We start from the raw sequence: 25,653 nt of genomic DNA, 5'->3' as shown, positions 1-25,653 counted from the left end.
GCATTTTTCTCCCAGTCTGTACAGGACCCTCTATTGTGATCCCTGTCAGAGCCGTCAGTGGTGGTAGTGGGCACCATCCAGTTCTTCTGGGCTCAGGCTGCTGGAGGCTGTGGTTCATGTGGTCCCATTAGTTTTCCCAACTAGTATTTTCCTTGTCTGTTTCATCCTCCTTAGCTCTGGATGTGATGGGACCAATAGATTTATCTTAGATGGCCACTCAAAAGCTTTTAAGACTCCAGGCACTACTCACCACAGTAGGATGTAGAACATTTTCCTTATAAACTATATTATGCAAATTGACCTAGATGTCCCCTGAGACTATGGTCCCCCAGTGCTCAGCTCCAGAGATTTGGTCCCTCAAGGTGTTTGGATGTGTCCAGGAAGCTTCTATGACTTTGCCTTGGTCAAGCTGTGATTTTCCCCATATTGTCTTTCTCATTTGTCTACTACCTAGTGATTTCCCCTCTCCACCCCTCCCCTCCCTCATAACCATCGAAGATTGTTTTTTTCTGTGTATAAACCTTTTGTGCCTTGAATTTCACACAAACACCAAGAAAGGTTAAGGAATTTTTTTTTTATTTTTTACAAATTAAGACTATGTAGATTTCATATATTTCTGAATCAAAAACACCTTTATCTTCACAGTATGAGTTAGAGAATGCAGCCTGAGCTGAAAACCAAGGAACTAGAAAAGAAAGTGGTAATTACAATGATTACTGTATTAAAAACTGTTAGGCATTTTCCTTAAAAGTAGTTTCTCATATCTTGTTATTCTTGGCACTGTTTCTAAAGAAAAACTCCTTCATCCCAAGCAAAAAAGCACAAGAGGTGGAGTTTGGCTTCAGGAAATGTAATGCAGATTCTCAGGCCTGGCAGAGAATCACCTAATTTACAGAGAGTTGCTAACGGGGGCCTAATAAGAAGGAAGTCCCTTTAAAGTTCTCAGGCCAGAGGCTGGAGGTAGCAGCTACAACAGGGCAGCATCCTCTGTAGAAGCAAGCCATTCTGGGCAGCAGGCCACTCCAGGAGTAACACAGCCTGGGAAGAGACTCATGGGATGGATGGCAGTGATGTGGTGTACTGGGAGCCAGAGAGCCACCATGTCAAACTGTGCACTGGTTGTGAATAAAAACCAAAACCAAGTTCATGGCTGTCAATTCCGACTCACAGCAACCCTGTAAGACAGAGTAGAACTGCCCCATAGGGTTTCCAAGGAGTGGCCAGTGGATTCGAACTGCTGACCTTCTGGTTAGCAGCCGAACTCTTAATCACTGTGCCACCAGGGCTCTGGTTGTGAACAAGAAGAGCCAAAAATGGTGTCCTACTGGCAATGAGCTTTATGGCTCCGTCCCCCTTACTGAAGCCCTGGGAGTAGCCAGAGCCATAGCTGTTCCTGATGCTGCCCTTCTGTGCCAGCTGTGACACCACACAGAGAAAGATCTGGTGAGCTCCAATAGTATTGCCCACTCACACTTGCAACCACAAAGCTGCAGGAACTCAGGTTGCTCACAGGTTTGGTCACCTGGCATCTGCCTGGAAGAAGGCTGTAGATTTCTGGAAACAGGTGAACACACCAAAAACTAAAGTGTACCTGTAAAATGGACATTTATCTACCGCCTCAAATCTCTGGCCTGCTGCCACCTATTAACATCCAGGTGGGGGACACAGAAAAGTGTACTGGAGGACTGTTACAATTGTCACCTCCCAAGTCATCACAGCCCCATTAGGTTGATCTGAACATAGAACCACTCAGTTGGTAGAAGAGATTTTGTCCCCCCAAACCCCCCCAAACAGGTCCTCATTTAGGTTTGTCTGGCAGGATTAGTTACAATTAGCCCCGGGGACTCAACCTTTCCCCTGCCTATCCTTCCTCTCTTGGGACTCTTAATCACAGTCACCTGGTAGAGGCCATTTGGCGACTAAGGTGAGAACAAATAAAAAAAATAAAGACCAAGAGAAATTTGGGAATTCTATGCTATACCCTGCCATACCTACCCAGCCATTTAATAAATGCCTGACAAGAATTAGTCTTCCCTTTGTGCTGAAATCCTCCCACCCCATGGATGGAAAGCAGGCAGAATCCCTGAGGGTCAGGCAAGGGGTGGGAGAAGGAACACACACAAATCTGCGTTTCCTTTGTGACGGCAACGCGTAAATGGGTGTTTGCCAGGCCAGCAGCAACTTGGGCAGCTCAGAGGAAGCAAAGCATCCACCAATAGAGGCTCTTCGTTTTCTTTCAGAGGTTGACAGAAGCTCAGATAATAATGAGCCCCAGGAACAACAGGACCAGCAAACTTCTTTCCAATCAAAACACACTGCCCAGCCCCACGGGAACTGTGCACAAACCAAACGCCGCCGCAGTGGTTCTCTACCAACAGTTCAGGTCCACCTGGTGAAGACTGGAAAGTGGACTCCTGGTGTTTGCTTCCTCTGCTGGCCCACTCCTCATGATGGTGGACTGGTGGCCTGAGCAGGAGAAGAGGCTGAGCAGGGCAAGAGTCTAGGGATGGGGCTGACAGAAAAGGGAGCAGGGAAGAACCCCAGAAATATGAAGCCAAACTCCAAACTATATTCTGCTAATCAGTTTTTTGATCAAAAAATTCAAAATAGAGAAAACCACAAAGTACAAAAGTTTTTCTGATGCTTTTCATTATCACAGAACACGCCACCTGTAATGTGTGCAAAGAGGAAATGAGGGGTGGTGGAAGAGGAAGTCAAATTGGGAAAGGCTGGGTGGTCATTTCACTTCTTCTCTTTTTTCTTGTCCTAGAAATGGAGAAAAATCACCCAATTAAATTTTTGGCATGTGACATTCAAGCTAAAACTCCAGAGTCAGCCAGTAAGCAGCTGCCTTTGGTTAGGGATTAGAAGGGATCAGTACGGTACAGAGGAATGACAAATGCTCCCTTAGCTCAGCAATAATGGCATGTTAGCTCTTTCCCTGGTGCTTCCCAAAGCTGCTGGTCAGTAAGGCAGACCTGAGAATAACAGTTAGGCAGCGCCGCCATAACCCTCCCTGACACCACGTGGGCTGCCTAACCACTTTGGCTTCTCCCAACCATCACAGCTCGGATCCACCCACAGAAGGCTGCAGACTAGCAGTCTACTCTAAGAGAGCAAAACCGAAACAAGAGGCCAAGACCACCAACTTTCCATTAGGCCTGGGAAGTGCTCCACCCTGAAGACGCATGTACCATAGGCATAAGCCAACATTCAGAAATAATTTAGTAGAACTCTTCATTCGATCTTCAGTGGAAGCCCAATATAGTAAATAGGTGAAAGTCCAGCTGCTTTGACTGGAACTGGGGTGCCGATTTGGTGCTCAGTGCAGCCGCCGCACAGCCCAGACAGAGAACCACCAAATCCACCTAGTCACCTAATTCCACCACCACCGCACTGTCTACCGTTCCCTAAGAGGGTCTGTACAGAAAAGCTCGTGGTGACTCCATCTGTTCATCTACTGCTGGATTACACTATATTTGACGCTAACCCTATACAGGAAATCCTGGTGGTGTAGTGGTTAAGCGCTACAGCTGCTAACCAAAGGGTTGGCAGTTCGAATCCGCCAGGCGCTCCTTGGAAACTCTATGGGGGCAGTTCTACTCTGTTCTATAGGGTTGCTGTGAGTCGGAATCGACTCAGTGGCACTGGGTTTGGTTGGGTTTTTTGAACCCTATACATAATGCTCCTTTGGAAAAAAAGTGAATTTAACAAAGGGATAAAATCTACTTCTACAATTTATTGACAAAAGCTGGCTTCAAATATTACACAACACCCTCTGGAATATTTTTTTGAGTCATAATTATCTCTGTTGTTGCTGTGCAGTGGAATTGATTCCAACTCATAATGACCCCATGTGACAAAGCAGAACTGCCTCACAGGGTTTTCTAGGCTCTAATTTTTATGGAGGCAGATGACCAGGTCTTTCTCCTGCAGAACCACAGGGTGAGTTCAAATTGCCAACCTTTTGGTTAGCAGCAAGTGCTTAACTGTTGTGCTACCGTGGCTCCTATCATTATTATCTTTACAGCCTTTAAGTTTTTCATCTAATAGATTGTTTTCTGAAGTTCTTTTCCCTTTAATACTAATCTCAGGATTGGTAGTAAGAAAATGTGGATTGCTTTTACTTGTTTCTTTTTCTCCATCAGCTAAAGGCTTTCTTCTGGTTTACCTCTTACTCAGCAGCCTGCCTTATAGATACCCTGGACCTACAGTATGTGAACAAGTTTTGAAATCTGTAGTAAACACAGATGCTGAGCTCAGAGGCATTCTCTCATCTTCAGATGGTGAGCTGACTAACCTTCTCATTCATAGCCAGGATCATCATGAGTTTTCTGAATAGAGTAACAAAATCCAGGAAGAGGTCAATGCAGTGCCTGAAAGAAAAGTATCAATTCATGAAACTGACTCCCCACTCTCCAATATCTCAAAGTCCACAAAGGTGCAGAACATACACCCCACCCCATCCCCCAGAGTCAGCTTCTCAACACCCCACCACCAACCAAGTGAGTAAAAGGATCCAAAAAACAGCTGTGGAGTGGAATGGCATGCCTCACCCTTCATGCTCATTAAAAACCAGTTCTCACACTCACCAGATATAATCCTTATCTCCATTTTCAGCCTTTTCAATAATAAGTTGAGTATCAAAAAGGACAAAGCCACACATGACCACCAGCCCCACATACAGGTTTGCCTAATTAAAGAAGAATGAGATGAATTTACCATAAGGTAGACACTGCGGAGAAAAAAAGACATACTTTCTTCTGGTTCTCAGCTACTTGAGAGTTTATCAAATACTAATCCTACTCACATTAATGGGAAATGAAGCCTACAATGAAGACCATGTTATTTCCCTAGACACAGTTCTGCACTCTTATTTTCAGGTCACTGGAAAAGCGTCCCTCATTTTAATAAGGATCCATTGCTGGACTGGCAAATGGTCTTCTCCTTACTCAGCAACGCCCAACCACTGCTCACTCTGCACTTTCATCCCGAGCAGAGGGCTCCATGCTAGGAGGGTTAGCGGGGAGCCTTGAAGAGCACTGCCCAGCAAAGGTGAGCATCCTGGAGGACTCTTAGTGTAGCCTGCTTTGGGGTTACGAAAGAAAAAGCAGTGTGAGGCAAATGGCTGCTGGCAAGTTATATGCAAAATCTCACCTGGAAAAGCCACATGGAGCCAAAGAAAAGGTTGCTCAGGGAAGACAAGACCATCAGGCTCATGGCTGACATCAAGAAACCTATAACAGAGGGCAAAAAGCTGTCTTCAGAGAAGCCAAAGAAAAGTAAAGCAGTCCCGTTAAGGCCAGTCCTTATTTTTCCAAAAAGAAAATTCAAGGCTTTCAATTTCAATCCAACAGCCACAAGGGAATTACAGGGATAAGAACTGAGTCTTAGTGAGGATTTTGGCCAGAGGGGAAACCCTCTCCCTGCTTTCCCGCCCATACTCACCTCCCAGGAAGAGGTAGCTACGACGTCTGGCATAGAGCGCACTCAGGGTGAAGCAGGTGAAGATCATTGCTGTACCCATGAAAGCAGTGGGAAGGATGCTGTTAAAGAAAAAAGACCACTGGATTGAGGGCTACAGGTTTATAGTGTATATACAAAATGTATGTTCATAGAGGGTAAAAAAACACAAACAACAACAAAAAAAAACAAACCCTTTGCCACAGAGGGAATTCCGACTCATAGCAACCCCTACAGGGCAGAGTAAAACTGCCCCATGGAGTTTCCAAGGAGCGGCTGGTGGATTTGAACTGCCGACCTTTTGTTTAGCAGCTAAGCTCTTAACCACTGCGCCATCAGGGCCCTAAAAGACATAAGACGCTACTAAAATACTTACCTGGGGTTGATGGAAATGCACAACTCCAGGGCAGGGCCCAGGCCAACTCCTAGAAAACAAAACACCAGGATACAACATTAGCATCAACTCTTGCAGAGAACCCTCATCCAAAAGTCGGTCATTAATAGCAAAGGTATGCCCATGTGCCTTAAAAAAAAAAAACTGGACTCCTCTTTCCTCCCGTTGTTTTCAAGAGAATTTACACTCCTGAGTTACTTATTTGTAGACACAACTGCAAAACTCTTTTTAGCTGAAAATCATGGGTGACCCTAGAATGAACAGATATTTAAAAAAATAAAAAAAAAGCAGACATGTCAAATATTTTAAAGTTAAATTATAAGGCTGCAAAACACTGAGGGGTGACATGAGACTGTAATGTGGACCAGATCAGGGTTAGGATAAAGGGAGAATAAGTAAAGCAATGCCTTGTGGCCAGCTACCCTGCAGTCATGCAGGACTGCTTCTCTTCGGGGCAAAAAAGGCCAGACTGGTTTGGCGGGGCGCACCTGCCAACTCCAGGGCGCGGTGACGACCTGCTCTAGCTCCACTCTGCCTATTCGCCTCTCTCTGATAATTCCACCCGTTAATGCCTTAAAAAGCTAGCCTTCCTTGATCCAAAAATCTTTAACCCCAAATCCCTTTCCTTTCTATAATTTCTTCACTTTACAGATCAGACTGTCACTCAGAACAAGTTGTGTTAACTCAAGTGTTGCTTTGCCATTATTTTTATTAGGTAGTATGAGTCCTGTTTTCCCTTAATGGTAATTCCAAAGAGCTGTGCTTTATAAATTCCTTTTCTGAGAATCAGCAAAGTGCCCTGGACAAGAGATTTCAATGTATAGCTTTAATTAACTGTTTGCAAGGCTCAGAACAGATGCTCCTGTGATAGTTGCCAGTGTGGGCCAAACTAAGTCAAATTCTCATGCCTAATTTAGTCCCATGCCTAGCATTAACAAATTACGCTATCTAAGCTCTTGAACCTCAGTCATTCAAGCACACGATGCCTATTTTTGGATACAAAAGTGGAAGTCACAGTCCCTGGTCATAAAGAGCTTAATCTCTGGATGAGGAAGCAGGCGGTACCTATATGAAATAAAAAAGCAGCACTTGACAAAATATACTCAAATTCAGGATCGGATAGGACAGTGTTAGAGGAAACCAGAAGGGTGAGGCAAGGTAACCAGAGTGGAGTCAGATGCATCAAAGAAGATTCTATGAGGGCTCTTCTGAAGGAATTGTATCACTGGAATAGGCAGACAATAGGTGTGTGCCAACTGGAGCAAATCTGAATAGATACAAATCTCAGGCCTTAGAAAGAGGTACTAAAAATACACTTTCCCCATTCAAAATTAGACCAACCCTTCAAAATACCTGTAAGGAAAGCAAATCCTGCAAGAAGTCCCAGTCTTTTTTGCTCAGTTTCACGGCTATGAGGTGTTGCCATCAGCCAGATCATCAATCCCAGGGAGCCCAGGGCAGAAAGCAGACCAGCCTGTCAGAGCCAGAGTCAATAATTAAATACCTGAAAGTTCCAAATTTATTTTACAAGACCTTACTGAGTTCAAATACTCATCTTAACTTCCTAATATTTGCTTCAAATCTGGAAGCAGTGAAAAAGGCAGTGTTTTCTCAAGACTAGGGGCTACGGCAAGAAGCCAAACACCTTAAAGGACAGGGTTAGAACCACAGGGGATGCTGGAGGCTCTTCTGGTTTCATGGAGGAGCCCATCAACTACAGTACAACTGCTAGGACCCAACTACCCACATCAAACCATATGTGAGTCTTTCCCACGAAACAGGAGACGTAAACCAAGTGACAGGTACTTGAAGTATATTCCAGTGTGTAGAACTAGAATTGCGATTATGTGGAAATGATCTCTTTTTGATCATTTAAAACACACACACACACACAAAAAAAGACAGAGCTCTTTTGGTTATCCTCCAATCGTCCCTTCTACTCCTTCTGGCCTAGTCCAAACTCTCCCTCAATACAGGCAAATGAGTTGTTGAAGGTCTTCACCCAGCTACGCAGTATCAGTGTAAATTAAATGATAATTAACCATACAACCAATGGTTTGTATCTAAGTACTCCACAGTCACTCGGACTTCACTCAAAAAAGAGGAAGAATGGAGGAAAAGACAAAAGGTTACTGTGCAAAAGAACCCCAGTACGTATGCCATGCCTCCACTGCAGTGAAGTCTTATAAGGAAGCATACCATTCAGTGTCAGGGTTAAGACAATTCTGTTTTCAGTATCTATAAGGGGCACAGTTACCAGAAAATTTAAATGGCCTGATTTATATGCCCTGATTTAATGGTTGGCTGAGTTCAGATCCCAAAGTACTGATAAGGATTAAGGAGGGGCACAGGCTTAAGCCACCTTGCTGAGTGGGTTTCTTCCTAACACAATTTGTGCCATGGCAACCAGGAGAGAAAATTGCTCTTACCTGAATGAAGTGAGTCACCACATGGACATAGGCCCCTGCAGCAGCCACAAACATACAGAGGGCAAAGCTGGCATAGACCTTCTTCAGGTGCTGCTGTGTCGAGGGGGTTCTAGGAAAGAATGTTAACAACAACTATCACTCAGGACCAACACCATCTCCAAGCTAAGAATCAGTTTTCCCTCTCCTTTCCTTCCCAGGGAATATGTGAAAATTATATTACAAAGAGTCTGAGATACTCTGAAGAGAGCATATTATAACAAAAAAATAGAGAACATTTTGAAAATAGGTTAACAAAGAATCTTAAATGCTGAGGATGGGCCAAATCCTAAGATAATGAACAATAAATATGCAAGCTAAAATAACTAAATGACTTCCCAGTGACCACACTGCAGCCCTTAGCATCTGGGTACTTCTATCAGTTCTTCTGGGGTCTAGAAAAGTTAATTTGTTAGCTTATAAATACAAAAGTTAATAAACTAGGAAAAGGAAAAGAAACCACATATAAAAGGAAAGGTAATAAGAAATTGCAGTCAAGGTCAAAATACTTACATGTGGGAAAATTTTAAGAGCGCATCAAAGTTGATCTTCCGATCAAATATGTTCATGGTGCCGGAGTCTGTGGCACACAGCCTCTGCTCTGAAGAATCAAGAACGGGAAGAGAGGTTGCTTTAAAGGTACTGGAACATATGATATACCACAAATAACTTTTTTATAAAAATAGTAACAGTATACAAGTTTGGAAAAAAGAAAGATATCCAAACTCCCACTGCCTTAACATAACCTATTTAATTTTTATGTATTTCCTCCTAGAATATATTTGCAATAATACTCAACCACTTTAAAGGAGACAAAGGAAATGAACCCATCTTCTTCTCCCCTAAATTATTTGGTTACTATCATTTCCTTTGTTATTTCAGAAGGTAGTTTGCCCCTTTAAAAGAGAGTTTGTTTTTTTAAAGAAATTCTCAATTAGCAATCTAAAATGACTCAGTCACTGGAACATGAAGCAATTTTATAAGATGCTAGAAAATTCCTTCAGGAAAGGCACAGAACCTCAAGGATTTAAATAAATAAATAACAAAGCTGAGTTTTGGCACTAGGACTTGAATTTTAAAGATGTACATGTAGTAACTTTCTACCTAATGCATTTTACAATTGAACTGAAAGAGATTCACAATTTAAAAAGGAGGCAAGTTCCTATCTCTATGAAAATGGAATTCATGCAGAAGGGATTATTTCCGTATTTTACTTTTTGACATACTTTTAGAATCTTACAGAAAAGTTACAACAGTAGAAAGAATTCCTGTATACTCTCACCCAGATTTCCTGAATGTTCATACTTTATCACATTTGCTTTGTTCTCTCTCTATATATAGCAATATATAATACAGAGCAGCTCATAAATACTAATTTTTTTCTACCTGTGCAGACTGGATGTGCCTTTATCCCTAAATATCTCCATGATCAAAATCAGATACAATACTATAATCTGATCTATAGACCTTACTCAGATTTTGCCAACTGTCCCAATATGTTCGAAAGGGTATATATGGGCATTTTTAAACTGAACTATATCTAGGTTATATCATATCAATACCATAAAATCAGGTCCTTAAGTTTTGCTCCCTATTTCACATGCAATCCTCAAAAAATAATGTTCAACCTATAGAGCTAAAAATCCAATGAAGGGCTTTCAGCTTTCCTAAATATAAACTCTCCAAATTCTTATTAGACTCAAATCCACTTCAAATTTATCAAAAAAGGGTAGGAGGAGAGGATTCAAACATAAAAGGTAAGCTGTTTGAAAGACAAGCCAACTGCTTACTCACAAATCAGCACCTAGACCAATCAATGTTCAGCATGATTAATCTAGGCAATAAAAGTTACAACCCCAAGCCGATTTCCTGAGGAATCCTGGGCCAGTGGAGAGATGCCACTCTCACAGTCCACAAACATCAATACCATTTGATTCCCGAGGCTCTCCCACAACTAAAACAATCATGTTGGCTGCGTTTCTTTCTCAAATATTTTTTAACATGTCGCTATAAAAAAATTAGAATAGCTGCCTTACGAAAATACCTCACGGGGGAGGGCACAATTGGCAAATAAACATAGAACACGTATTATTTGTGTAAAAATATTGTCACCCCCCCCCTTCCTTCTCTCACCAACATCCCTACTCACCTAGATACTCTGGCTAGTTTCTGCTCTTAAGGATAAGTACGGTAACGAGATGCAGAACCTACTAAAGCTGTTGCTTTGGCCTCTAAGTCATGGGCTTCTGGGCCCTCTTGATTTAGATGGTGCAATTATTGCAGGCTGTTGCAGAGCCAACCACAGTCTGCCATAACCATGATGAATATGTCCTCTAGAGAGCATACTTACAGGATGGCAGAATCCAGCATCTGGAAAGTATCTTTGTTTAAGGCTTTCATTACATCCCTAATGACATCCCTAGACAGAACTTGCATCAATACTGAAGCAACCTTCAGAGCCAAGTTCTTAGAATTCACAAACAGCAACGGTAAATCACCTCTTGCCTCCAATTTCAAGAGTTAAAAAAGGGGGGTAGGGGGAGCAGGTAAATCGTCAGATACCCAAGGGAAGTGTTAGTCAGAAAGGGCAACACTCATGTAACTAGACCCCATTCAGTGGAAATTGTGGGCGGGGAGAATGACAGACTCCTCTTTCCCGGTTTGCTCTTCTGCATTTCCCAAGGGGTACCGACTGCCTCTTTTGGGGGCCCTCTTAAAATTCTTGATGGAAAAACCAAAACCATCAAACGCTGTGTGTTGGAGGTGTCTAACAGAAACTTCTCCTTGTTTTAGTAGTGGCTTGCGGTTTAAAAAAAAAAAACAAAAACCACATACAAGAACGAGATAAAATAAAAACTTCAGTTTTCCAACATCACTACTTACATATTCCAAATTTTAAGTGAAACATGTAACCACCATCGGAAACCCTGGGGGTGTAGTGGTTAACACCTACGTCTGCTAACAAAATGTCAGCAGTTCGAATCCACCAGGTGCTCCTTGGAAACTCTACGTGGCAGTTCTACCCTGTCCTATAGGGTCGCTATGAGTCGGAATCGACTCGACAGCAAAGAGGTTTTTTTTTTGCAACCACCATATTTTCTTGATGCAAACATATGCAGCAGTTTTTAATAACAGCTTTATGGGGGGGGGAGAGAAATGCAGTGGACATATACATTTAATGCAGTAAGACAATTTTTTCAGAAATATTAAAATGTGAGGGAAAAAGGTCTTAGAATCAAGGAAATATGACAGTTTACTTTAGCTCTGTTTCAAATCATCAAGAACTAATGTGCAGGTAGGTAATTAGATAAAATCGTTGTTTCAAATTTTGTCAGACAGAATAAACTTACCAGGTTTCCAGCCTCAACCAGTTGTACTCAGAAGCCACACATTAAAGATACCTACATTTCAATGGCCAATATGCAAACTCAGCTGAACAAGATTAAATTGCATTCATAACTCAAAAATAACAGCTACCGTATCAAAAGTATTTTCAGTTCCAGTAACAGTTGTTCTTAAAGGAGCCTGCCATATTCAAAATCACTAACCAAGTTACTTAACTAACATTGCAAAGAGGTCCCACAGTCAAATGAAAATCTTTGTTTTTAAAAAAGTACAAGTTGCTAAAAAATGCTTCAATATAACACACATCTAAGTCATTATGAAATTAGTATCAACATGGTCTCACCCTGGACCCCAACTCGTACAGGAATCTAGAAATTGGATTTTCTTTCCTACTTCCCAGTTCTAGAGATACTCAACCGTAAAACAGTACAATGTGGCTAGTGATTCCGGAGTCAAGGAGAATCTGCCTACACTCATTTGTGAGGCAGGGGTAAATATTCAGGTGTTAATCATTACCAATTTTCTTTAATTCGGTTCAGAGCCTCATTTTATTCTCCTATCCTTAGGAGAACAGGAAGCTCCAAATTTGCCAGGGCTGTTTCACGCACATACTGCTAAAGCTCTATTGGAAGCGTGACCATTCTGTGGTTCCCTGAGCCAGCCTCCTCTGCCAGAGCCAAAACAAAAAAAAAACTGAGACCTTACTGCATAGCTTTACCAAGAAAAGCAAACTTAAGTAAACACATTGTTTTAAGTTAGGTATTACTGTGGTCTCTTTCTGCCCTTTTTAGGAGGGGGGAGGGGCAACAGGGGCGGAAAGGAGGAGACAGACATTCTTATCATTGGTCACCTAAACCTACTGCCGTCTAGTGGATTCCGACATAGCGACCTTATAGGACAGGGCAGAGCTATCCCATAGTTTCCAAAGAGCGCCTGGTGGATTTGAACTGCCAACCTTTTGGTTAGCAGCTGCAGCACTTTACCACTATACCACCATAGGGTTTCCCTAGGTCATCTAGGTCCTGTTAAATCTTTTGCTGTTTTGTTCCAGGTATCTTTCTTTGCCCTTGTTCTAAAATGTAAGATTATGACCAAGGGCCAAGCCTTAAAAAAAAAAAAAAACCACAATCCTATTACAACATCAGTAAGTACAGTGGTATGAAACATGTCAAAGTGGCCAAGAGCGACGCAAAACAGAAACCATCATGCATAGCAGGCATTAAAAAAAAAAAAAAAAAAATCCTTTCCTTTGAAAAAGAAAAGTCTGCTGAATGCTGGAGCCAGGACAGAAGCTATCTCAGTATACTAGCAACATTAAACCAGCAAGTCGAAGAAATATTGTTGATCATTTAATTAAAGGTTAGTTTGTGAGTTATACAGTTCTTCATTCCTGTTATTAATTCACCCATCTTCAAGCCTGTTCCCACACTTCTAGAAGGGACCAAATTAATATGCAAAGAAAAAGCCCATGTGGTTTAAAAAAGGGGGAATAGTTTGTAATTTTTCACTAGTTCTTCCTATTGAATAGTTTACAGACTTTGTATACAGCCAGGTCCCAGGCATAGTGGTTAAGCATACAGCCTGTTGAGTTTGAAACCTGGCTGTTATTCCTTAGCTTTGCGACGTGCAACAAGTTTCTGACATTTAACCTCTGTGTGCATCAGTTTCCTCACCTGTAAAAACAGGGTTGAGGACTAAGTGAGATAAAACAAGTACTTAAAATAGCCCTTTGTACACAGGAGGAGCTCAGTACATATTAACCACTGTCATTGGTGTAAATGCCCATTACCCTCATGTACTCAGTACAATCTATGGAAAATGCCTCTGATTCTTCCTTTCAAAAGTCTAGTTTTAGAAGGTGTTTATCCCAGGCCTAATTTACATATGCCCTGTCAATTTTTTTTTTAATCTTATTAAACCATTAACTCACAAATAGCTATATTCTGAAGACTTTATATTTGCCCAAATGAGAGTAAAATTAAATGGAAAGGGGGGATTTAAAGGAATTTAAAAGAACCTGATAAATCTTTTTACTGGTTAAAACTGCTTTCACAGCCGTTTTAACCAGCAATAACCAGTAATGGTTAATATGTACTGAGCTCCTCTAGCACATTTACACTGTACCTCCTGTCCCGAAGGGCCGCAAGGTGTTTTGAGACAGCCTAATAGCCCTTAAGTGATAATCTGATATGGTAGAGAATTTGATGACACAAATGGTCATTAGCTTGATTCTTCTCCTGCCACCCCTAGAAGGTAGGTCAGTTCTGTTTCAGGGTAATCCAAGGAAGTCCATTTCAACTAGGGCTGGGCTGTGATCATCCCAGATCTCATGGATCCCTGAAGTCCCAGACTCTCCCTTAACTTGAATCAAAACTTTGAATTATCAAACACAATTCTGTCTTCTAGGGCTGCCTCAAAACCAAGCCAGTAACTGGAGATGGAATGCCAGTTAAGTAAATATTGCCTTCAATAAATTAGCTTTTGTACGAAACTTCTGACACCTTACAGTAGGAAAGAGCAAGCTTTCATTAAGGCAGTTCCAGCCACAGGCCAACAGAAATTTAAAAAAAGAAAAAAATTAACATATACTGATTCTTACTACATTCCTCTGTATTTTTCGGTATTTCTACAAACCTCTCCCTCTCTGTAAAAACTGTTTGACTGACACTGACTCATAAAAAGGCCCCAATGTCCTAAACACTTAATCTTCTTCAAGTAGAAATGAGCAATCCCTTCTCGGTAACACCTTATTTAGCCCAAATGATTAGCAGGCATAGATTAGAACAAACAGCCGCCCACTCAACCCTCACCCTTGAAGCCCTTTTTTCAAGTTCTTTGGATTCCAGTTGTGCAGGAACTTCTGACGCTTTAGGTTGTAAGCAGAACTTTCATCTGATTCTGCGCAGTATCCGCCAGACTTAAAAAGCAATCAAGAATCTCCAGAGCAACTCTAGGCCCCATTGTCTTAAATGCTAGCAAGTGGCCATCTAAGATGCATCAGTGGGTCTCAACCCACCTAGAGCAAAGGAGAATGAAGAGCACCAAAGACACAAGGTAATTATGAGCCCAAGAGACAGAAAGGGCCACATCAACTACATCAGCCTGAGATCTGAAGAACTAGATGTGCCCGGCTACCATTGATCACTGCCCTAACAGAGAACCCCTGAAGGAGCAGGAAAGCAGTGGGATGCAGACCCCAAATTCTCGTAAAAAGACCAGACTTAATGGTCTGACTAAGACTGGAAGCACCCCGGTGGTCATGGTCTCCAGACCTTCTATTAGCCCAAGACAGGAACCATGCCCAAAGCCAACTCTTCAGACAGGAATTGGACTGGACAGTGGGATAGAAAATGACACTGGTGAAAAATGAGCTTCTTGGATCAAGAAGACACATGAGACTACGTTGGCATCTCTTGTCTGGAAAGGAGATGAGAGGGCAAAGGGGGTTAGACGCTGGCCAAATGGACATGAAAAGAGAGAGTGGAGGGAAGGAGTGTATTGTCTCATTAGGGGGAGAGCACTTAGAAGTACATAGCAAGGTGTATATAAATTTTGGTATGAGAGACTGACTTGATTTGTAAACTTTCACTTAAAGCACAATTAAAAAAAAAAAAAAAAACTAGACCCCGTTATCAGATCAAGAGCACTGTAACCTCAAATCAACATTCCTCAGATGGCTCAGAGCAGCACCTACTACTGCCAGGGGTCAATCAGGTGGCCCTAAAAGCCAACCCCTACAGCCTTTCTCTCCTGGTCTTGAATATTTGTCATGGGGAAAACAAAAATGTGTTTAACATAACAACTATAAAAGTCTCCATAAGATTTGGTTAGGAACTCTAGGGGAACAAAACTGGGTGGCATGGAAGATATTTCTACCAGGTTCTAAAGTCAAAGCAAAGTAGCAAAGAAATATTTCAAAGAGCATCATGATCCTAGTTAAAATGGCAATTAAAAAAACTGCACTATGTGACTTGAAAGTCACACTACGAAAACTCTTAAAAAGTCACAGTATGAAAAATCTTCATTTTTTACCCTTTTATTCACTATTGGTATCGATGCAACTCACTCTTACTCTGGTTTCCCCAAAGGAAAATATAATCCTTGGGTAGTTTATGAAACAAAGTGAAACTCTTCAGACTAGCAGTTTTATAGAAGGCACCACCGACTACATTTACATAAAATTTTATAACTTTCAAAGTGTTTTTATATACATCATCTCCCCCACCCCGATCTTCACCCAAACCCACGAGGAAAAGGTAAGAATGATTAACCCTGCAGCCGTCCAGATAGATACGGTGACCCTACAGGACAGAGAAGAATTGTCCCATAGGGTTTCCATGGCAGTAATCTTCACAGAAACAGAGTGCCACGTTTTTCTCCCATGGAGCTGCTAGTGGGTTCCCACTGCTGACCTTTCAGTTAGCAGCCTAGGGCTTTATCACTGCGCCACCAGGACTTCTTAAGAATGATCAGTACCACTTTATACATTAAAAAACGAAGTTCAAAAAGGCAGAATAGTGGCACAGCACTGAATTTGGAGTCACAAGTCCTGCCATTTTCTACCATATAACCTTGGGAAATCATTTCACCTAAGACCATCTCAACTTCCTCATGTGTAGAATAAGGATGATTAACACCTGCTCTCCCCAGCTCACTAGCTTACTGAACGTCAGCAAGAAAATCTGTGAAACGTTTTAAGTGCTAAACACACATTAGTAATTACTGATCCGACCCATATCAAAACGTTAAATAAACAGCAGAGCCAGACCCAGATTCCTGGTCTTCTGGCCTCTAAAGTCCAGGGCTCTTTCTACTAGTCCACCCTACAGTAGGAAAGTAAGCTTTCATTAAGACAGTCCCAGCCACAGGCCAACAATCTTTAAAAAAAAAAAAAAAAATTACACTGATTCTTACTACATTTTTCAGTATTTCTACAATAAGCATGAGCTATATTCACAACTAGAAAAAAAAAGGGAAATTCTGACTAAATATCTAGATTAATTTTATCTTCCCTATTGACACAGGGGCTGCAACGATGGGCTCAAACGTAGCGACGATTCTGAGGGCTGGCGCAGGACCAGGCAGCATCTCGTTCTGTCGTACACAGATAGGGGCACTGTGAGTTGAAACTGACTCGACCGCACCTAACAACAACATTCTTTAGGAGAGTTAAGACTGCAGGTCAATAAGGGCGAGAAGGGAAAAAAACGGTACTAAGCCATGTTTCCACAAGAAGAACAGAAGGAAACTCTGGATTCAAATTACAGATTCCATTTCAAGGATTCAAATGATGTCCTCACTGGAGGAAAACAGCAAACGGAATCTAAATGTCAACATATTTTTGAGGCCAGAACAAAAAAATTTAGACAAAAAGGAATAAGGAAGCACGAAATAGAGTACACCTCATAAATTAATTACACAAAGAAAAGTTCACAGAAGCTATAAGAAATACGGTCATGCAACTTAATCTTTCTCGAAACAACTCTTAAACTACACAATCGAAAGATAAACTACAAATAAATATCAATAAGTAACTAGAAAAGCCCATTCTTCATTAACCTTCAACCTTAAAATCCTTGCCTGTGTTTCTGGCACAGTCAGCTCCTCTACTGGGTGATGCATTCATAGGTTAACCATTGCTAGAACAGAGTCTCAAGTTCAGAAGGGTTTTTGTAGGTGTTCGGCCAATGAAAGGCTGATGAGGTAGGTCATGTAACCTGGCCTGGCCCGGGGTAGCGATTCCACAATAAACATCAAAAAATACCAAAGCCTACTTATTACCACAGCTCCAGCAAGTACGTCCAAAGGAAAAAAAACAACCACCCAGCCACGCCTTTCCTGAGTTGCCTTTTGAACAAGACGCCCACAAGGCTCGGGACCAAGCAAAGCAAGGCCACCTCACCTGTCCAAAGGTAACCAATCAGAACAGAGAAGGCTGCCCTGCGGGCCTGGGAAGCCACTCCGAGCCCCGGTCTCTTCTCACCTCACTCCTCTGCTGTTGGCTTCCAAGTAACTAATGGGTCTCTCCGGTCACAGACGAGTGTGACATCACCCGCCCCGCCGTGACAGGGCAGCAAGCCTGACCAGGCCCTTCCGAGTCCCGGACCGCGGGCCCGGCCTCACTCCCAGAGGCTGCCCGGCCAGAGGCTTCGCTGCAAAGCAGGGAGCGGCCGGGTGGGGCGAGGGTGACAACAAACTCGTAAGGTTTCGCTTTCATTCGACTCGGAAAAAGGAGGAAGGGGTCAAAAGGCCCTGCGTCTACACTTTGCGGGGAGGAAAGAGGAGAAAACCGGTGCCAGAGCAAGAAATGCACGTTAAGAAGGAGCCCGCGCCAGCACTCAGCGCGGAATGGGAGCCTCGACGCCCCCCAGGACCCCGAACACTCCCCGCCCCTCCCCCCGGCCGATACAATCACGCATGCGCGCCACTAGTTCCCTAGTCTCACCCCTCCCCGCCCTCCGGAGTCCCATCGCCGACCAGGGCCACTTCCGACCAAAACACAGGCTACTCTCACTCCTGTCCTGGCAATATTACCCTCCTTTCCTTCTCTCGCTCCCTGGCTTCCCAGTCCCAGCTTCAGACGTTTCTTTTTACCCGTCTCTCACAAGCCAACAGCTCCTCCAACACCGGATGCACTTCTGGCTCTCCCAGAGTCCGCTCCAGACTCTTTACCTAGCGCCCGCCCCTCGAAGAAATCCCCGCCTCCACGTCCTACGTAGGGCCAGTCCTCATTGGCCGTTGGCCGCACTCCTGCCGGCCTATTGGCTGTACGTGCGTAAACAACTGCTTCTTATTTCAGAACCATTAGCTAGGGCTCCTGTCAATCTAGACTCTGGCCACCAACAGGCGTCGTAGCAAAAGTTCTCCGCCTTCCTTCACACTGAGGAAGGATCACGGTTCCCGGCTGCCTCTAGCGGAGAAAGGGAAGAGCGGCAGGTCCCGCCCGAGACACAGTGGAGCCCCCAACGAACGACACTTCAGAAACCGCGCTCACAGGGGCCGATTTACCGTGAATTTAGTAGAGCTTAAGTTTCAGAGTACCTTTGAAAGCTCGGCGAATTCTCCAGGAAAGCGAAGAGGAAACAGCAGCCCCAGCCCAGCATCGGAGGTCACCCAGCAGCCCAAGTGCAGTCTTGGGGCCGCGGGCGTTCTCGGCGGCTGCGGGCACCACCTCCCCATCCAGGGGTGGGGTGGGTGCGGCTTTTCAAACTCATAGTCACCGTGGGGTGCGTGGTAAAGGGGACGAGGGCGGCGACGACCTGGCTAAGCTGCCCCCTCGCAGCTCCCCATAGAGACCAAGCCAAAGGAGAGCAAAGGGCTGGAGTTCTCGGAGGGCTTGTCCCCAGCACGGAGCACCGCCTGTTCCAGAACTTCAGAGAAAGTTACAGAAGTGGCCTTACCAGTACGGAGTTGTGAAGCTGAAAAAAGAAATTCCTCAACTATCAATAATAAACTATTTTTTACAGGCCGTCTTTCTAATACCTCTATAAAAATAGTACAAAATGGTCATATGAAGAGGCAATCAACGAGTATGCAGCTAAAAAATGTGTTGTTGTTAGGTGCCACGCAGTTGGTTCCGACTCATAGCGACCCTATGCACAACAAAAGGAAACACTGCCCTGTCCTGATTCATTCTTACAATCATTGTTACGCTTGAGCTCATTGTTGCAGTCACTGTGTCAATCCACCTCCTTGATGGTCTTCCTCTTTTCCGCTGACCCTGTACTCTGCCAGGCATGATGTCCTCCAGGGACTGATCCCTCCTGACAACATGTCCAAAGTATGTAAGACGCAGTCTCACCAATCCTTGCCTCTAAGGAGAATTCTGGCCGCACTTCTTCCAAGACAGATTTGTTCATTCTTTTGGCAGTCCATGGTATATTCAATATTCTTCACCAACACTACAATTCAAAGGTGTCAACTCTTCTTCCATCTTCCTTATTCATTGTCCAGCTTTCACATGCATATGGTGCGATTGAAAATACCATGGCTTGGGTCAGGTGCACCTTAGTCTTCAGGGTGACATCTTTGCTCTTCAACACTTTGAAGAGGTCCTCTGCAGCAGATTTGCCCAATGCAGTGCGTCTTTTGTTTTCTTGACTGCTGCTTCCATGGGTGTTGATTGTGGATTCAAGTAAAATGAAATCCTTGACAACTTCAATCTTTTCTCCGTTTATGATGATGTTGCTCCTTTGTCCAATTGTGAGGATTTTTGTTTTCTTTATGTTGAGGTGCAGTCCATATTGAAGGCTGTGTTCTTTGATCTTCATCAGTAAGTGCTTCAAGTCCTCTTCACTTTCAGCAAGCAAGGTTGTGTCATCTGCATAACGCAGGTTGCTAATGAGTCTTCCTTCAATCCTGATGCCCCATTCTTCATATAGTCCAGCTTCTCGTATTATTTGTTTAGCATACAGATTAAATAGGTATGGTGAAAGAATACAACCCTGACGCACACCTTTCCTGACTTTAAACCAATCTGTATGCCCTTGTTCTGTCTGAACAACTGCCTCTTGATCTATGTAAAGGTTCCTCATGAGCACAATTAAGTGTTCTGGAATTCCCATTCTTCACAATGTTATCCATAATTTCTTATGATCCACACAGTTGAATGCCTTTGCATAGTCAATAAAACACAGGTAAACATCCTTCTGGTATTCTCTGCTTTTAGCCAGGATCTATCTGACATCAGCGATGATATCCCTGTTTCCACATCTTCTTCTGAAACCGGCCTGAATTTCTGGCCGTTCCCTTTCGATATAATGCTGTAGCTGTTTTTGAATGATCTTCAGCAAAATTTTGCATGTGTGTGATATTAATGATACTGTTCGATAATTTCCACATTCGGTCGGATCACCTTTCTTGGGAATAGGCATAAACATGGATCTCTTCCAGTCAGTTGGCCAGGAAGCTGTCCTCCGTATTTCTTGGCATGGACAAGTGAGCACCTCCAGCACTGCATCTGTTTGTTGAAACATCTCAATTGATATTGCATCAATTCCGGGAGCCTTGTTTTTCACCAATGTCTTCAGAGCAGCTTGGACTTCTTCCTTCAGTACCATCGGTTCCTGATCATATGCCACCTCTTGAAATGGTTGAATATCGACTAATTCGTTTTGGTATAATGACTGTGTATTCCTTCCATCTTCTTTTGATGCTTCCTGCATTGTTTAATATTTTCCCCATGGAATCCTTCACCATTGCAACTCGAGGCTTGATTTTTTTCTTTAGTTCTTTCAGCTTGAGAAACGCCGAGCATGTTCTTCCGTTTTGGTTCTCCATCTCTAGCTCTTTGCACATGTCATTATAATACTTTACTTTGTCTTCTCGAGACATCCTTTGAAATCTTCTGTGCAGTTCTTTTACCTCATCAATTCTTCCTTTTGCTTTAGCTGCTCGATGTTCGAGAGCAAGTTTCAGAGTCTCCTCTGACATCCATCTTGGTCTTTTCTTTCTTTCCTGTCTTTTCAGTGACCTCTTGCTTTCTTCATGGATGATGTCCTTGATGTCATTCCGCAACTCGTCTGGTCTTCGGTCACTAGTGTTCAATGCGTGAAATCTGTTCTTGAGATGGTCTCTAAATTCAGGTGGGATACACTCAAGGTCATATTTTGGCTCTCGTGGACTTGCTCTGATTTTGTTCACTTTCAGCTTGAACTTGCATATGAGCAATTGATGGTCTGTTCCACAGTCGGCCCCTGGCCTTGTTCTGACTGATGATATTGAGCTTTTCATCGTCCCTTTCCACAGATGTAGTCAATTTGATTTCTTTGTGTTCCACCTGGCAAGGTCCATGTGTATAGTCGCCGTTTATGTTGGTGAAAGAAGGTATTTGCAATGAAGAAGTCGTTGGTCTTGCAAAATTCTATCATTCAATCTCTGGCATTGTTTCTATCACCAAGGCCATGTTTTCCAACTACTGATCCTTCTTTGTTTCCAACTTTTGCATTCCAATCGCCAGTAATTATCAATGCATCTTGATTGCATGTTCGATCAATTTCAGACTGCAGCAGCTGATAAAAACTTCTATTTTTTCATCTTTGGCCTTAGTGGTTGGTGTGTAAATTTGAATAATAGTCGTATTAACTGGTCTTCCTTGTAGGCATATGGGTATTATCCTATCACTGACAGCATTGTACTTCAGGATAGATCTTGAAATGTTCTTTTTGACGATGAATGCAACACCGTTCCTCTTCAAGTTGTCATTCCCAGCATAGTAGACTATATGATTGTCCGATTCAAAATGGCCAATACCAGTCCATTTCAGCTCACTAATGCCTAGGATGTCAATGTTTATGCATTCCATTTCATTTTTGATGATTTCCAATTTTCTTAGATTCATACTTTGTACATTCCAGGTTCTGATTATCAATGGATGTTTGCAGCTGTTTCTTCTCATTTTGAGTCGTGCCACATCAGCAAATGAAGGTCCCAAAAGCTTTACTCCATCCACGTCATTAAGGTTGACTCTACTTTGAGGAGGCAGCTCTTCCTCAGTCATCTTTTGAGTGCCTTCCAACCTGGGGGGCTCATCTTCTAGCACTATATCAGACAGTGTTCCGCTGCTATTCATAAGGTTTTCACTGGCTAATGCTTTTCGGAAGTAGACTGTCAGGTCCTTCTTCCTAGTCTGTCTTAGTCTGGAAGCTCAGCTGAAACCTGTCCTCCATGGGTGACCCTGCTGATATCTGAATACTGGTGGCATAGCTTCCAGCATCACAGCAACACGCAAGCCCCCACGGTACGACAAACTGACAGACCTGTGGGAGCTAAAAAAAAAAAAAAAGATTTAGACACGAAAAAACCAAAACCCATTGTTGAGTTATTCTGACTCATAGTGACTCTATAACGATCCTAGAGGACACAGTAGAACTGCCCCACGGGGTTTTCAGGGCCCTAAATTTTTACCAAAGCCACTGCCACACCTTTATCCCTTCGGTTAGCAGCCAAGCGCTTAACCAGTGCGCCACCCTGGCTCCTTTTATAGTGGTAGTGGTGGTAGTTCTTAGGTGCCCTGTAGTTAATTCTGACTCATAGCGACCCTATGTACAACAGAATGAAACACATCTGGTCCTATGCCATCCTCACAATCGTTGCTGTTTGAGCCCATTGTTGCAACCACTGTGTCCTGTCAATCCATCTCCTTCAATGTCTTCCTCTTTTTTGGTGACCCTCTACATTACCAAGCATGATGTCCTTCTCCAGACACTGATCCCTCCTGATAACATCTCCAAAGTAGGTGAGACAAGCCTCACCATCCTCGCTTCCAAGGAGCACTCTCACTTGTAATTCTTCCAAGACAAACTTGTTCGTTCTACTGGCAGTCCATGGTTTATTTGGTATTCTTCGCCAACACCATAATTCAAAGGCATCAGTTCTTCGGTCTTTCTTATTCATTGTCCAGTTTTCACATGCATATGAGGCGACTGAAAATACCATGTCTTGGTTCAGGGGCAGCTTAGTCCTCAAAGTTACACCTTTGCTTTTAGACGCTTTAAAGAGGTCTTTTGCAGCAGATTCGCGCAGTGCAATGTGTCTTTTGATGTCCTGGCTGCTGCTTCCATGGACGTTGATTAAGGATCCAAGTAAAATGTAATCCTTGACAACTGCAATCTTTTCTCCATTTATCATGATTTTGCTTATTGGCCCAGTTTTGAGGATTTTTGTTTTCTCCTTGTTGAGGTGTAATCCACACAGAAGGCTATGGTCTTTGATCTTCATCAGTAAGTGCTTCAAGTCCTCTTCGCTTTCAGCAAGCACAGTTGTGTTATCTGCATATCGAGGGTTGTTAATGAGTCTTCCACCAATCCTAATGCCACGTTCTTCTTCATATAGTCCAGCTTCTTGGATTATTTGCTCAGCATACGGATTGAATAAGTATGGTGAAAGGATACAACCCTGATGCACACATTTCCTGATTTTAAACCATGCATTATCCCTTGGTTCTGTTCAAGGGATTGCCTCTTAGTCTATGTACAGTTTCTTCATTAGCACAATTAAATGTTTTGGAATTCCCATTCTTCACAATGTTAGCCATAATTTATTAAGATCCACACAGTCAAATGCCTTTGCATAGTTAATAAAACACAGGTAAACATCTTTCTGGTAGTCTCTGCTTTCAGCCAAGATTCATCAGACATTAGCAACGATATCCCTTGTTCCGTATCCTCTTCCGAGCCTGGCTTGAATTTCTGGCAGTTCCCTGTCGATGTACTGCTGCAACCATTTTTTATATTATCTTCAGTAAAGGTATTGTTACTTTTGTAAAGCCTGTGGTGTTTGTGGTTTGTCAACATTTTTAAATCTGTAGTGATTTCTTTATTCACTTTATTACATAATTTTGTATAATTTAATTACATAACTTTGTATTAATAATTTTGTACTCTTAGAGTCCCAGAAATTGTATGTTTCAGGCCCCACAAAACAAAAGCCCGCACCCCCACCCCCTCATTTTACAGATGAAGAAACAGGCCGATGGACACAAAAGTTCCTGGCAAAATAAGGGAAGAAATTTAAAGTATCTGATCTACAGAGGTTAGATCTGAATCCAGGTTTTAGGTAATCAGTCACTTCATGGAGGAGAGAATACTTACCTTTTCAGTAAAGAATACAAATGCACATGTATGATTCGAAATACACAAACTCAAGTATGCAATAAATACAGTTTTATATTCTATGATGCAAACTAGTTTTTACTCTAAACTCCATTCCACCAGGGTGGAAACAAATGCATTCGCAGGCTGTTTGGGGATTATCTCCCTCTCCCACCCCAATTTCTGCCACAGTTCTGAGGTCAAAGTACGGGAACAGGACCTATATGTTTCTTGGTCATCGATGGGCACAGAGGTTTTTACCTTTAGATTAATGTGGCTTTTTAAAGCATAGCAGCTGTTTCCATGCCTTACTTAAGGCACAAGAAATCTTTTGTCAGGATTTTTATTATAGAATTTACAGCCTAAAACAAAAGATTGCTAAGAGTTTAGCCTGCACAGTGATGACAGACACAAGCTATTTATTTATTGAGCACCTACTATATGTCAGGGACTGTTTTAGACATTTGTGGATACATCAGTGAGCAAAACACAAAGATCACTGCCCTCCTAGAGCCTACATTCTATCAAGGGGAGAAAAACTAAGCCATAACCATAATAAATTACATAACAAGAATATTATAAGTACCTGTAATGGTACTTATAATGAGGAGGGGGTCGCTATCGACTACAAACAATTTGTGTCTTTCCACAATGTCTTTATTAATTATTAAGCACACAGGTTCTTGGCTACCCTGGTCGCCAGAGGCCTCAGTCACCAAAAGGGTAAGAGAGAGAGAGCAAGCAAGCTTACAGCAAACAAAGTCCAAAGTCCAAGATCCAAAGTCCAAAGTCCGGAGACCTCTGTCACTCTTGATAGCGTTGTCTCGTTGGGCTCAGGAGCACTATGTCAGGCCTCTAACTCAGCAAGACTTTCGTCAAGCTAGGGTCATGGAGGGATCGACTTCCCTTCAGACTGAGTGGAGACCAGGGTGGCTCGAAGGCCAATCGCCCTTACTTCCAAACTCGGCTGGCTCTGGGACCTCGGTCGATCAACCTCTCGCACAAGGAGTTCTCTGGCAGGTGAAGGGTCTGCACCGCCTCTCCACTGTCCAAAAGAGGGTGGCTCTGATATGCTCTGAGCAAAGCTGAGTCTTAGCGTTCCTTCTTTTATACATGTTGGGGCTCTCTGAGCCCTTTTGGCCAGTGTTGATAAGACCTTGTTTACGACTTAGTTGGAGCTCTTTGAGCCCGTTTGGTTAATATTGATAAGTCCTTGTTTGTGACTTAGCTGGTCTCAGTGTCTTCTGTTGATAAAGTTGTTTTTCTCCTCTAGGTTACATCATCTTCTTTATCTCTTTTCTTCACATGTTGTTTACCTCTTCATTTGCTTTCAGCTAGCCCACTCTCCACAATTTGTGTCCCCCAAAACTATATGTCACTTTGGCTAGGATCCTCC

At 42.8% G+C, this 25,653-nt stretch overlaps 1 protein-coding gene across 4 annotated transcripts; it reads right to left on the bottom strand.

The window, feature by feature from the left end:
* Positions 1 to 554: 554 nt before the first annotated feature.
* TMBIM6 (transmembrane BAX inhibitor motif containing 6) lies at positions 555 to 25,302 on the bottom strand. Of its 4 annotated transcripts, none has more exons than XM_049883057.1 (10): positions 25,009 to 25,302; positions 8,836 to 8,923; positions 8,287 to 8,395; positions 7,211 to 7,331; positions 5,840 to 5,888; positions 5,449 to 5,546; positions 5,158 to 5,237; positions 4,593 to 4,693; positions 4,301 to 4,376; positions 555 to 2,766 (listed from the first exon to the last, which is right to left on the bottom strand). In XM_049883057.1, the coding sequence occupies exons 2-10, from the start codon at positions 8,889 to 8,891 to the stop codon at positions 2,743 to 2,745; spliced, it is 714 nt and encodes a 237-aa protein (XP_049739014.1). In that variant the 5' UTR covers positions 8,892 to 8,923; positions 25,009 to 25,302; the 3' UTR covers positions 555 to 2,742. The 4 variants fall into 4 exon arrangements, with proteins under 4 accessions (XP_049739014.1, XP_049739013.1, XP_049739015.1 ...); XM_049883056.1 differs by lacking the exon at positions 25,009 to 25,302 and adding an exon at positions 18,262 to 18,350; XM_049883058.1 differs by lacking the exon at positions 25,009 to 25,302 and adding an exon at positions 18,273 to 18,325.
* Positions 25,303 to 25,653: the final 351 nt, after the last annotated feature.

This window comes from Elephas maximus, chromosome 4, assembly GCF_024166365.1.
Source record: "Elephas maximus indicus isolate mEleMax1 chromosome 4, mEleMax1 primary haplotype, whole genome shotgun sequence".
Taxonomy (NCBI): domain Eukaryota; kingdom Metazoa; phylum Chordata; class Mammalia; order Proboscidea; family Elephantidae; genus Elephas; species Elephas maximus.
The sequence above is the reverse complement of the archived record's forward strand: the minus strand, read 5'-3'. Positions and strand labels throughout refer to the sequence as shown.

What these genes read in the sequence shown, in the direction of transcription:
- TMBIM6 (XM_049883057.1), bottom strand. Translation starts at nt 8,891, where the DNA reads ATGAACATATTTGATCGGAAGATCAACTTTGATGCGCTCTTAAAATTT. An exon ending in TGGTGACTCACTTCATTCAG is followed by an intron (nt 7,332 to 8,286) that starts GTAAGAGCAATT and finishes TGGCTCTGACAG; the next exon opens with GCTGGTCTGCTTTCTGCCCT. An exon ending in AGGATTTGCTTTCCTTACAG is followed by an intron (nt 5,889 to 7,210) that starts GTATTTTGAAGG and finishes TTTGTTTTCTAG; the next exon opens with GAGTTGGCCTGGGCCCTGCC.